Raw genomic sequence first — 13786 nt, forward strand, 5'->3', positions numbered from 1 at the left:
TTATAAATTCCCTGGGCATGAGAGGAATATAGACTCTAATCTATATTTTGGGGAAGAATGTAGGGTACAGAGCTAATATATTACATTTCACATTTATAATTACCTACCTCTGTTATAAGTAGGGTACATATACCATCCTTAAAGTCATGCTTCTCATCCACTGATATCTCCCTCTCATCTTTGTACCACACAATATGAGTCTCCTTCTTAATATTTGCCACCTACAAGAAAAACCATAATTACCTTTCTTGAAATAAGGAAATTTTGCTCTTATGAAACTAAATAGTTCTAAATGCAGCCAGGTATAGAAGAAAAAGCACAGATCGTGGAGTCAGAAGACACAGATTTCTAAAGAAATCAATTGAAAGCTATTTTTATGGAGAAATGAGTTTAGAATAGAGTGGATACTAATGAATAAACCTAAATCAATAGCATCTCTACTTCCAGCAGTAAAAGCTGACTTTAAAATCATTTGGTAGAAAAGAGAGAATACATACATGCTAACATACACATTTAAAATATAAATCTCTGAGGCCGGGCGTGGTGGCTCACGCCTGTAATCCTAGCACTTTGGGAGGCCGAGGCGGGCGGATTGCTCAAGGTCAGGAGTTCGAAACCAGCCTGAGCGAGACCCCGTCTCTACCAAAAATAGAAATAAATTAATTGACCAACTAAAAATATATATACAAAAAAATTAGCCGGGCATGGTGGCGCATGCCTGTAGTCCCAGCTACTAGGGAGGCTGAGGCAGTAGGATCGCTGAGCCCCGGAGATTGAGGTTGCTGTGAGCTAGGCTGACGCCACGGCACTCACTCTAGCCTGGGCAACAAAGTGAGACTCTGTCTCAAAAAAAAAAAAAAAAAAAAAAAAAAAAAAAAAAAATATATATATATATATATATATATATATATATATATAAAATATAAATCTCAAAGGCAAAGGAAGACAAATCCCATTAGATTAAAATATAGGCTGTCACAAAAACAAATGGCTTTATTAAAGGAACAGAATGGGTAGTCCCAATCTATATCTAAACACTAAAAAAAAGATAAATGAAGCATTGCAAATATATATGGAGGGGAGGAATGGTTCAATAAATGAATTGCTTAACAATTTTGAGGGGACTCATTTAGATCCTCATCTATACATCATATCATAAATTTCAAATGGACTGAACAACTTCATATGATTAAAGGGATTTTGAGCTTTATCTATAATGTTTGAATTTTTTACAAAGGAGAATATGTCCTAGCACTCTGGGAGGCCAAGGCAGGAGGATCGCTTGAACTCAGGAGTTCAAGACCAGCGTTAGCAAGAGTGAGACCCTGTCTCTATAAAAAAAAAAAAGGAAAATATGTTTATATATTTCTTGCATAATTCAAATTGTATGAAACAGTAAAGACTTCATACATATCAAGAAAATAATCTCAGAGACTCCCCTGAATAACTGGTGAAATATACAATTCTCTAAAGAGGAAATACAACTCTAAAACTAACAGATGAAGAAAATAAGTCTTATTGTAAACAAGAACATTTAAGTTTTAAAATGTGAAAAAATTTCAGCTAATAAATGAACATAGGAACCAGTACTGGTAGCTGTAGTGAAACCAGTACATACAATCATTCTTTATGAACGTTCAAACTGGTTCCCCTGAATTACTAGAAACTGCGTTACTAGGTGACATTGATATATAACACAAATGACCCTATTGGAAAGCTGCATCTGGACTGGGAGAAATTAGAAATGGACTCCATAGTTTTGGCCTTTGCGTAGTACACCATCTCTTGTAATTTGGACACACACCTTGTGGGGAACCTGGAAGCTCTGCTTAGGAAGTTGTTACAGGAAGTACTGGATCCTTGGCATGAGGGTTTTTTCAAAGCCATGATGCCTGCCTCCCACACCTGCCAGACATGGATCTTGTCTCCTTGCACCTGAGCTTCCTTTCATCTGAGGTGGCAAAGGGAGCAGCTCTTCATGTGGACTCCTGCAGGAGAGGAATTCCCAGCACTGCCTCTCAGGAAAGCTGGGCGTCCCCCTACATTCTCGAGTAGACTAGTGCCAAGTGGAGTCCACGACAGTCTAGTGAGTCTGAACGTTTAGCTGCACATACTCCATGAGCTATAACGAACTGCTAAAATTACATGAACTGCTACAATAATGGAACAAAGAGCTATGGGAGGATAGAAGAAGGTTTGTTCTACCTGGGCTGAGAAGTCACCTTACAGAGGTGACTGTGTGGGGCCTGAGGAAGAATTGTCAGAGAAGCTGAAAGAAGAAGGCTATCCGGGCATTGCCATAGTGTAAACATGTAATTTGTGAAAATCCATGACTTTTTCTGGGCTCCCCTTGGGTGCTCAGAATCTGGGCGAGGGACTGATTCTCCTGAGGAAAGCCATCGGTGTAGGACACCAGAGCTCACCTCCCAGGGAGACAGCTAGCACAGAGAAGGAGGGACACGTGGGCTTCTGGGACAGGGACAGATTATGAGGAGGGGCCACCTGGAGGAGAAAGTAAGATAGCCATGATGACAGAGAGGGGGAGGGTTTTAGCTGCTGCCTGTGGAAGAGTTTTTAAAGCAGCTTTGCCATTTCCTGAGAAACTAAAACCTAGAATTGCTTTTTCTTGTATATATTTCTGGTAGACTCCTGTCTCTTTAAATTTATTAGACCCGGTGGAGACTTGAGCACTTGGGTTCTGGCTTTTATAATGACAATTGCCAAAGCCTTGCCAAACACCACACCCATGCTTCTGCCTTGGAGTGACCTTTGGCCAGCACCACCTTCAAGCTCCAACCTCATCTGACGGTTCTTCACCCAGAACATTTTTTTTTTTTTCAAAGAGCTACTTTTATTATTTTCTCTTTTTTTTTTTTTTTTTTTGAGGCAGAGTCTCAGTCTGTTGCCCTGGCTAGAGTGCCATGGCATCAGCCTAGCTCACAGCAACCTCAAACTCCTGGGCTCAAGCAATCCTACTGCCTCAGCCTCCCAAGTAGCTGGGACTACAGGCATGCACCACCATGCCCAGCTAATTTTTTCTATATATATTAGTTGGCTAATTAATTTCTTTCTATTTATGGTAGAGACAGGATCTCGCTCTTGCTCAGGCTGGTTTCTAACTCCTGACCTTGAGCAATCCGCCCGCCTTGGCGTCCCAGAGTGCTAGGATTACAGGCAAAACATTTCTGATGAGTTGCTCAGCTAAACACCACATGCTAAGGTCCAAAATAGTTTAGAATGTGATACAGAATTTTTTTTTTTTCTAAATCTTTCCAAAGGCCTAATAAAGACAATTGGTTGTGAGTTGCCAACTCTTTATCAAACCTCTGCCCTCAAGGCAGCACCATGGCTGGGAACTAGTAGCACAGCTGAGAAACACAGAAGTACTCTGCCAGTCTCACAATTTAGATAAGAAGGTCCAGGAAAAACACAGTGAACGTATTGATTCTGGAATAGGCCTACACTTAGAATGCAGACTTGGCTTAAAACAAAAACAGTGTGAGAGTCTTCTGAGATTACTAATTAAGTAAGAGTCTGTGTCTTTATTAACTAGGTCATGCATAGTGAATAGGAATGATCATCTCGCTTTCTTAACTTTTTATGTTGTTTAATTTTAAATGTTTCTTACCAACAAATGCTTATAGTAACATTCAATAGTAAGGATGTGTTCCGTATCATTTTGGCTCAAACGGAGGGGTTGAAAAATTGATCTTCCTCTTCTCCACATTCTATTTTATCTTTATTTTGCTTGAATCAAATATTAAAAATTTATCCAGCTCTTACCTTGCATTTCAATAGTACATTACAGTCACCAGTCACTTCCCAGCTCAAATACTCAGCAAAATGCGGACCTATAAAATTTTAATGACATCAGCAATTGCTCTATTAATCATGAATGCAAAATCAAAGCCCATTCCTATATCCTAAGGTGATTTATGTTTGAAGTCATATTTTAAAAATTCTAGATTTGGTTTTTAAATTTTTTAACATCTACAGATTTAAAAATAAATATTTTCAATTATTTTTATTTACCCGGCATTATTAACATAATTGATATTATTCATTTTAATTTGTTATGGAAGTAATCTTGGAATATCGTGTACAAAAAAACTGAAGTTTTTCTCTTTACCCACTGCCTATTTTTACCTTGTTTTCTGATCCATTCTTGCCGCTGGAATTCAGCTTCTTTCTGGAGTTTTTTGTAAACTAGAAATTGAAAAATAAGGCAGTATGAAATTGAGTTGAGCAGTATAAATGCACATGCTAGCCACTGAGCTAAGTGATTTATAGTCATTATTATAACACTCATACATGGTGATCACCCTACTCATTCTCAATCTTTATAGGTGAAGAAATAGGCTTAGAAAGGTTAAGTACTTTGTTATAGAGGTTATAAAACTAGGAAACAGTGAAAAGGTTTGGATGTTGCAAATATAAAGATCTGCCCAGCCTTTCCATTGCTTTGTTAAATGCTACATTTTAAATCTTGGTAGTTTTTATGGTAGCTGATTTACTACAATCTAGTTATAATGTATGATTAATAGATTTGGCATGTACTACTTTTGCCTATTTTTCTTCTCAGTTTACGTAATTTAAATTAAGTGTACATTGTAAAACAGTATCATGGTTTGTTTCTGAGACACATACAGTCTTGGTTGTACTGCAACTTCCCCCTCACTGGAGAATTTTAGTGATAAATATTTGTTTATATATGAGTCTATTTAAATACAGTCTTGCCTGTGGGCTAGGGATAAATGTGATATTCTTTTAAATTAACTTTCATGTCTATAAAAAGAAATACTATGTAAAGTGTTAACTAAAATTTGTATTTTGAACAGTGGAATTCATTTAAGAAACAATTCCTACTATCTTTCACACGACTGCTTTTGTGCTGTAGGGTGTTTGGACTGAAGGGAGTATCAAACTCCTCCAGTTAATGTTCCACAGGATTCTTACCATCTCCAATGAGAACAAGAGTAGAATGATTGGTTGCTTTGCCATCATGAAGCTCAAAAGTGTATGTTCCCTCATCATCATCCTGTAGCTTTTCCATGAACATTTCAATTATGCCAGTGTTTCGGTCAATATGCATTTTATATTTCTTTAGTGTGGAAAGAAAAAGACAGAGAAATCAGTGAGGTAGATATTTTACTTTGATGACAATAAGCCTGATGAAACAAAAATAAACACCATAATTTTAATAAAATTTCTTGACAACTGAGCAAGTTCTGTAAAATCTTATATCCAGGAAAGGGGAAATATTATGTGGGATATATGACCTAGACCTGAATTGATTACTAGAAAGTCTGAAATTTAATTTCTTAAATCTAAATAAAGTTTTGTTGCCCCAAGTCACAAAATGTCGGCAAAAAGCTGATTTTAGATTTTCATTTTACCTTCCAGATTCCTTTTTTTGGAGACAGGGTCTTGCTCTGTTGCCCAGGCTGGAGTGCAGTGGCCGGATTCTAGGTCACTGCAACCTCAAACTCCTGGGCTCAGGCAATCCTCCTGCCTCAGCCTCTCGAGTAGCTGGAACTACAGGCATGTGTCATCACCCAGCTAATTTTTAAGTTTTTTGTAGAGATGGGGTCTTGCTATGTGGCCCAGGCTGGCCTCAAACTCCTGGACTCAAGTGACCCTCCTACCTCAGCCTCCCAAAGTGCTAGGATTACAGGTAAGAGCCACTATGCCTGTCCTGTCCTTTCTGAGTCTTTAAAGTTTTTTTACAATAAGTATGTATCACATTTTTAGCCAGAAAAGCAATGAAAGATATTTGCATTTTTCTGAGTCACCGGAACAGAGGACTTTTCCCCACACAAAGTATCGGTCTCCGCCGGGGCTCCTGATGTGAGTCTGATGTAGACTCAGGTAGGCTATCGGCTCCCTTGCCTGTCCAGGAAGTCCACTCTGTTTTCATGAGCAACAATACTTCTTGGTTTGCCTGAGACAGTCTTGGTTTATGACTGTTGTCCTGGAAAAGTTATTAACAGCACCCCCTTTCATTCTCAAAAGTGTCCCAGTGTGGATAATATATGGCAGAGTCAATCCGTATGTTCGTTTCACATTTTTTACTTGTGAGAGTGATTTAAACTACCCTCCCCACTACCCAGTGGTTTTCATAACAACTTATCTACATCCTAATAAGGCTTCCTCAGTGTACTTTACAATGATACTTTAAAAAAAATCTAAAAAGTGTAAAACCTACCGGTCCTTCAAAAATTTCCCTTTCGTTAAATATGTAGTTGACTTTGGCGTTGCCAGACAGCTTCTCAGCCTGCATCCAAAACCGGACCTGCCCTTTCTCCAGAATTTCAACTGCCAACTCTGATTTAACTGGGACAACTATAAAAATAAAAAAAAAAAAACATAGTAATTATATTGGTAACCAATTACATTGATATGGATTTTTCTAACAAGTAAAAAAATAGGCAATGGAAATGGCAAATACACCTTGCAAAGCCCAGAGGCGGGAGAGTGCTGTAGGGAAAGCCTCCGATTAAGGACAGAAGACCTGGACTCTGATCCCCAGACTATCACTTTGGGCAAGTTGTTCATCTTCTCAGAATCGCAGTCATCTCAACTGTCAAAATGAGGAGGATGAACTTACCTCTAGGGGCACCTCCAGTCAACATCTGTGACTCTCTACTGGGGCTTTGGTTAGGTTTCTTTAGGAGCAACAACAAGTTGGGATGAAAAGAGACTTGGGCTGGCGAGAGGAGAGCTGGAGTCTAGTCCAAGGTCTGATACTAACAAACTGTGATATTAGGCAGGGCACTTCATATCACTGCACCTCACTTGACTTGTCTGTAAATGAGTAGAATTAAACTAAATGCCCTAATTAGCCAAGATATTTTCCAGCTCCAACATTCAAGGGTTCCAGATCTTAATTACTTCAAAATATTTAGAAAGGAGTTAAATTTGACTTTTTCAAACAATTTAATTCACTTTGGAGATTCTTTTAAATGTTTTTTAAAATGAATTTTTTTAAAAAAATTAATGTTGCCTATACATATAAGATGAGTTAGCTGGTCATTTAAACCATATGTATTCTAGTGACATATCAGTTCATTTTAGTTCTAAGACCAAGCAAAAATTTTCCAAGGCAAATACATGAGTCACTATTGAGAACCTATATTAAAATGCAGCATGGCTTTCTTCTCATGGAAAGTGAAGGAATCATATGGTATCACTGACTTCATTATATTGTTTAAGCCATTTAAGCCTCAGTGAAATGTTAAAAATTGGCTGGCATTCTCTCAAAACCAGCTTTTCAGTTTCTTATAACTTGAAAATACTCTCTAGAAAGGCTTTCCTAACCATAGTTTTGCATCAGATATGGCTCCAGGGTGTACTTTGTGGAAAAGCATGGCTGTTTCTCACAGTTAAGTAGTCCTTAGCTTCCTTGAGGGGAAACCATTACCCTTTACTTTCTCTAAACTGTTCTTACATTTACTCAAAATTTTAGCATGTGCTATGTTTTATATTACAGCCTTCTCAAACTTGTGTCAAATGTACATTCTTATTTCTTTCTGTTTATCCTAAAACTACCCTTTTCAAGCTTCAACGGATGCTTTCCTTTGTATTATACCATATTTGCTATAAAGTTCATTCATAGATTCTCTCTAATTCAGGCCTGAGGGGAGGCTAGACTCCTCTCAGGAGTCTGCTGAGGGTACCATGGTGGAAGAAGATGGGCTTTAGAGTCACACCATGACCTTGACCAGTTGCTCTCCTCCTTAAGCTGTGTGTTCTCACCTGCTAACATGGATGTGCTATTAAGAAGATTAAATCTAGTAACAGAACACATTAAGTCACTGTGGATAATGACCACTGCTCAAGAAGGTTAGTCCTTTTCCTTGCCTCATTTTATTGACGAGAAAATTGAACCCCAGTAAAGAGCTGTAACATATCTGGGTAGTTGAGCTGAGACCAGGGTTATCCCCTTTACTCTTCATTGCTCTTGCCCTGGTGTCCACTCTGAACACTGGTGGGTTGCCGGTGTGACTGCGATGTCTGAGTGAAGCAGACAGTGGACAGAGGGCAGAGGCTGAGCTTTCTCCCTACAGGATGCTCATGGTTGCTACAAGTCAGTCTTCGTAGACATTTCTTTTAGAAATGTCTGGAAACCCCATTCTGGGGAAACTTATATATGAATGAGGCAGTTACCCAAAAGGCCTGGAGTGGTGATGGAGGGGGAGGGGCAGGCCCTCCTGGAAGCCTCCAGCTCCCATAATGTTCACTGTCCTCCCTGAGTCATAAGGACATTGTCTGGGGAACACTGGTCACGTGAATTGCCACGGAGGGCACAGAGCAAACAAAGCAGGCACATGAAGAAAGATAGCCTGGGTTGAAGGGAACAGGCTCCTAAGTCACACCTAGGTTTAACCAGCTGGGTAAGTCATAACAGTACTGACCCTTTAAGGTCATTGTGGAGTTTAAATGATATATTCTGTTTAAATATCCTATAAAAAGCCTGGCTTATTATAATTGCTTTATTGATGTTGGCTATTAAAATTTTGGTATCTCTTTCCTCCTCCAGTTGCTTCAACAATACCCTGCAACCACCAATTTTAGAATGTAATATATTGACAACTAAGAGAACATACCAACACATCTATATTTATGTATATGTCCTTGAGTATATCTGCACACAGTGTATGTGGACAAGTGGGATAATAACAAATGTGTACAGAGGAAGAGCTAGTGTGCAAGATGTTGACAATACCAAAGCATGCCCTCCCCCTCCCCACAAACATACCTCAAATTCTTGATGTACCAATATATATTCAAATAAGCTGCCTTTCCGCAATGCAATTTAGGGTCAATACTGGCAAGACAGACTAGCTTATTTTCTATTTTTAGCTGTATGCATTTTTCATTTTTCTTTTTTCTTTTTCTCAGCTCTAAATTTCTGTAGGTTCTTTTCTCTGGCAGTTAATTTGCTCCAGCAAAATATGTTATTTGTAGGCTTAAGGTATAAATTTAGTGGTTTTCAAAATATTTTTGAAAATAGCTTAACATAGAAGAATTTACTGTCCCAAAGGATAAAGGAATACCACACTCTTTATTACATTCTGTAAGAAATGAGACCATTTAAAACCTTACAAAAAGCTCAATAAAATGACTTTACTAACATGCCAACATTTACTAAGAGGAAGTGAGTATAAATTATGAAATTAGATATGCTGCTTTGACCCAGTCATCAGATTGTCATGTGTGGTTTTTCAGAGGTGGTGTCCTGGTTTTTTGGTTTCTTGTTTCAGGGTTAGAGTTTGTCCTTCATGATAATTCCTAATAATATGTTAATCTGGGGGTGGAAAACTTACAGTTTTTCAGGGAAGTGGGAGGAGATTCCCAGAATCATGTACTTTCCCATTTTATGTTCTTGTATGGCTGATTCCAGAGCTGTCATGGTGTTAAGGGGTGTGAGTTTTATTAATACTATGTTAATGAGGGAAATGTTACCTTTGGTCATAAGCTCTTAGCTTCTGCGCGTGCTTCTGGTCGGAAAAAGTTCCTAGCTTTAAGTTTTTATTGTTGTGGTTTCTTGTTTTGACCTTCCGCCCTTGACCACATCCCCCTATCATCTGTCCTGCTACCTGTATGTCTAACTGTCTAGCCTGCCACCTGCATACCCTTATTTCTACCTAACGCCACCTGCATACTCTCAACCCTACCTAACAAGATCTCTGAAAATATTAATGTAATGACCTCACTCGTCTGCTAGTGTTAGGGGAAAGAGAAGTACTGGAGCTATAATGTTTAAAATGTTGCTTTGATGGGCTAACAGAACTCCCTTGGGCTAGGAGATTCAATACTGCATGTCAGAGTTGTTTTAAACATATCCTCAGGTTCCACCTTCTCTCTTGGCACCAACAATCAGAGTCCTGAGGCTTATGCTAAATAAAATATCTCAGAATAAATATCTCAGAATAAATAAAATATCTCAGAATTGCCTGATAGTGATATCAGGCAATGTCCACTGCCTTAATTAATTCTATCTCCAAGTCCATATGATCATTGAACTCCAGGGAGGCCTAGGTGGCTCTAGCCCAACAGTGACACCCCACTCTTTCTTTCCATCCTTTAAGCTAAAAGTAAATGTTGTTTGGATCAATTGTTGCCTAGACACTTAATCAATGTTTATTGTCCAGCTGAGTTTACAGTAGATGCTGCTGTTTCTCCTCATGTCTACCAATGTTTGAGATTACACAGTGTGACCATCCTACGTGACCTGGAATTACTTCTGCTCTGAGCATTGGGTTCTAGAATCACTGTTCTGTTTCCATCCATGTTATATTTTTCCTGGAGAGTTCATAGATCAACCAATACCATATTTATTATTTCTTACAGCATCTCTATGTGATAGGTGCTATAAACTATTATGACAGCCACTCCTGGAAGAGAAACCAAGGCATAGGGAATGAAAGTAAGCTGCTCAGGTTCACAGAGTGAGTCAAAATACAGAACAAAGAGAGTCAAGGCCAAACCTCTACCTTCCATACAATTTTCTAGAATTAACTTTAAAATTTCATTCATGATATTACTTTTCCAGTTTTATGGTGAATAAGCTTGCCAAATGCCATGTGGCAGGCTCTCCCTTAGAATTTAGAAATCTGCATCTTATAGCCACACGTGAGGGGCACTCCACTCTGCTGCTTTGCTGAACAAAGTCAGCTTTGAGAACATTACAGCTGAGGCCAACAGTCACCAGCACTCAGCCATCAAACAAGTCCTTCCTTGCACATGGAAGAGAAGGTAGGTCATTGGTTCTAGAGCAGTGTGTGTTTGTTTTAATCACAGCCTCCATTGAGAATTTAGTGAAAGCTGAGTATCTTCCTAGAAAAATGTGCATATACAAATATGTAAAGTTTCACCCATAGTTTGGGATATAGTTTTCTGGATTCTTGAAACTTCTGAATTAGTAAAGGAGTTATACAATAAATATTAAAATTATTTAAAATACCTTATTTTTAAAAAAATGAGTGTATGCTATCACTTTCTATTTGTTTCTCTCAAACTCTGGGGTGTAATTTTCTGGATGTTTCATGACTTTAGCCAATGAGTACTAACAACAAGAGATTCTATCAGGCCAGTGGAACCTTCCGAGTGACATTTCAGACTTCTTTCTTTTCTCTTAGGTGTCAACTGTGGAATTTAATCTTTTATGTAGAAGGTGCTTTACTGAAGGGTTTGTAGACAGTTCAGAGGGATTCTTTTTCTGACCAAGGCATTTTTACCCTATTTTCCAGGAGTTTAAAATTGGTAGGTATTGTCTTCAGATTGTCTTCATTTACAGAATTATAATGATTCTTCTATTAAGTGCCAACCTCACTAGGAAGAGTTCAGTTTGCCTAAAGAATATATCCAGAAGATAGATATGTGATTGCAAAATATGTAGGGAAAAAGTAGAGAACTTAATTACCTAGATGTTACACCTAAGTCGCCTGACACTTCTTTATGTAACGGCATGTGGGATATATTTCCTATGTTAATATCGTTGGTGTCTCTGGAGAACAATGGCAAAGGAAAGAACATTACTTCTAGAAAGTACATCTGTAGCTAATGATGTGCATTTCATTACATGTTCTCAAGAGCCTCTTCTTTTAATCTTGTCAGAGCTATCTGATCTATTCCAGAAGCTGCCTCCTAGTAAGATTGCTAAAATCTCCAAATGTATTGTGGATACTTACCTGGGAACTTGTGTTCTTGGCTGAGAGCAAGTAAACGTTTCAATTCTGTAGGGACAAAAAGAAAACAAACCTTAAACTACTAAAACAAAAGTCACCTGATAATGAAAAATAGTTGAGAAATTAAAGCAACATTAGATTTGTGAATGAACTGAATCGAAACTTACCTTCCTCATCTATTAAGTAGCTCGATGCTATTCCATCAGTGTCTGTTACATCGCAAGAGTAAATGCCCAAGTCATCCATCCCGAGGTCTTTGAAGGTTATTTTCGTCCTTTAGAACGAGATATTGTTCTTAGATATAAGGCTGTGTGGGATCTGTGTACCTGTGTTTCACCCTGTCTCCCGGCACTTGCATATGCTACTCCATTCATTTGGAACACGTACTTCCTCTGTTCTTGCTGAACTAAAGCCTACCTTGGTGTCTCAGGTTAAATGTCATTTCTTCTGGGAAGGCTTTCCCGACTGCCTTCCAGGGGGTGATGGTGATCCAAGACTGGAGCTGGTACAAATCCCCAACTTCAGACTATTGCATATCAGTGCACATCCTGCATAAGGATATTTAGCTGATCAGCCCTTCCTGGGGAGCCTACAATTTTTTTCACCACGGGGAGACCTGCTGCTGGTAACCCCGGGTGCCTCTCCTAACTCTGAGTGCCTGGTAACCAGGGTGTCATTTTGGCACTTCTCTTTTGTGAACTTATACAGCATCTGTATTCTCCCCACTGTATAATCCCTGTGCCTTCACAGGCAGGATCTGCTTTGTTTACTGTTGTACTTCTAGCACCAGCACCTTGTCTGGCATATGATATGTAGAATAATAAATTAATGTCTCAGTGGTTTATAGTTCATGGTGTTTTCTAACTTTGGCAAGTTATATTGCTAGTCAGTGTCTACGAGCAACCAAACATTTAAGTGTCAAGTGTACAATATGGAAGAAAAATTTATAGTTTGATGATCTTTTCTTGGGCCAAATATGTTTTACTTCAAGAACTTTACAGCGTAGTGACATAAAAATGTCTTTTAATTATATTCAGTATTTCCTTGCCATTCTCCAACAAAATTGCTTTTATTTTTAATTTCTGAGATATATTGGGCTTCATTGTAATAGGAAAAAATACTTTGTTTTATCAAATATAATCCAAAATGGTTGACACTATGAAAATATAAAGCTCAATAAACTTTTGCTATAAGGCAAAGTAAAAAGAAAAGTCAAAAATTTGGAGCTGAAAGGAAGTGATAGATTATAAAGTCTCTCCCTCCTAAATTTTACAGAAAAAGAAATCTGAAGTCCATGGAAGTTAAATAGGTGTCTAAGGTCATATAGCCAGCTCCTGGTAGAGCCTGGCCTAGAACTTATCTATCCTGTGTGTCCACTGAAAGGAAATAAAGATTTCCTTTCAGTGTACTATTGTATCACTCATAAGTGACGATGAAAAAAGCAGAAGAGATTATACTTAGGCCTTCTAACTTATCATAACTTGCATCAGCAAGTAGCAAGTTCTTCCTAGTCCCCCATAAACTTCCTCATCCCTATGTTAAGATTTCAAAATTTCATAGATGAGAATCATCTTTAAAGCTGACTTTAATGTCAATTAAGCTTTTCTAACATCATAAATGAGATAATATTTGAGAAAGCACTTTAAATGGAATAATGGGAAAAGTACTTTATAAGGATTATTATTTTTAAGGTTTAAGTTGGTTATGATTTTTTACAATACCAGATACAAAATATTTGTGACTTCAACTTCTTATTCCAAGTAATTTAAATGGGATTCAAAGAGCTCACCTCATGCTCTGACAGTGAAAAGGAAACTCATTATTATGATTGAAATAGTCCTTACTTGTTGCCTTTGCTGTCAACTTCTAGTCGAGTAGAGTCCTCAGTGGACACATAATCTTTGGACCAAATGAATTCGGACTTTGGAGACATTTGATCACATTCGAAATTCAATGAAATGACTCCATCATCATCCACGTGTACAACAACTTCTTTGGTTCCTAGAAGATCAAAAAGAAGGCACTGATATTTTGTGGTAAAAATCAGCCAAGTAAGAATTTGTTACCTTGAGATCCTTCATTTTAGCCTTAAAGCA

General features: G+C 38.1%; 1 protein-coding gene across 4 annotated transcripts in view; it reads right to left on the bottom strand.

Moving 5' to 3' along the window:
- MYOM1 (myomesin 1) overlaps positions 1–13786 on the bottom strand; it is a 153673-nt gene that overhangs the window by 15155 nt on the left and 124732 nt on the right. For all 4 annotated transcript variants that reach the window (XM_012746091.3, XM_075993618.1, XM_075993620.1 and 1 more), the window contains 8 exons: positions 13535–13691; positions 11858–11964; positions 11694–11738; positions 6206–6342; positions 4957–5101; positions 4147–4206; positions 3784–3851; positions 108–221 (listed from right to left, as the gene is read on the bottom strand). In XM_012746091.3, the coding sequence (XP_012601545.2) occupies positions 108–221; positions 3784–3851; positions 4147–4206; positions 4957–5101; positions 6206–6342; positions 11694–11738; positions 11858–11964; positions 13535–13691 (833 nt within the window). The remainder of the gene's footprint in view (positions 1–107; positions 222–3783; positions 3852–4146; positions 4207–4956; positions 5102–6205; positions 6343–11693; positions 11739–11857; positions 11965–13534; positions 13692–13786) is intronic.

This window comes from Microcebus murinus, chromosome 17, assembly GCF_040939455.1.
Source record: "Microcebus murinus isolate Inina chromosome 17, M.murinus_Inina_mat1.0, whole genome shotgun sequence".
Lineage (NCBI taxonomy): Eukaryota > Metazoa > Chordata > Mammalia > Primates > Cheirogaleidae > Microcebus > Microcebus murinus.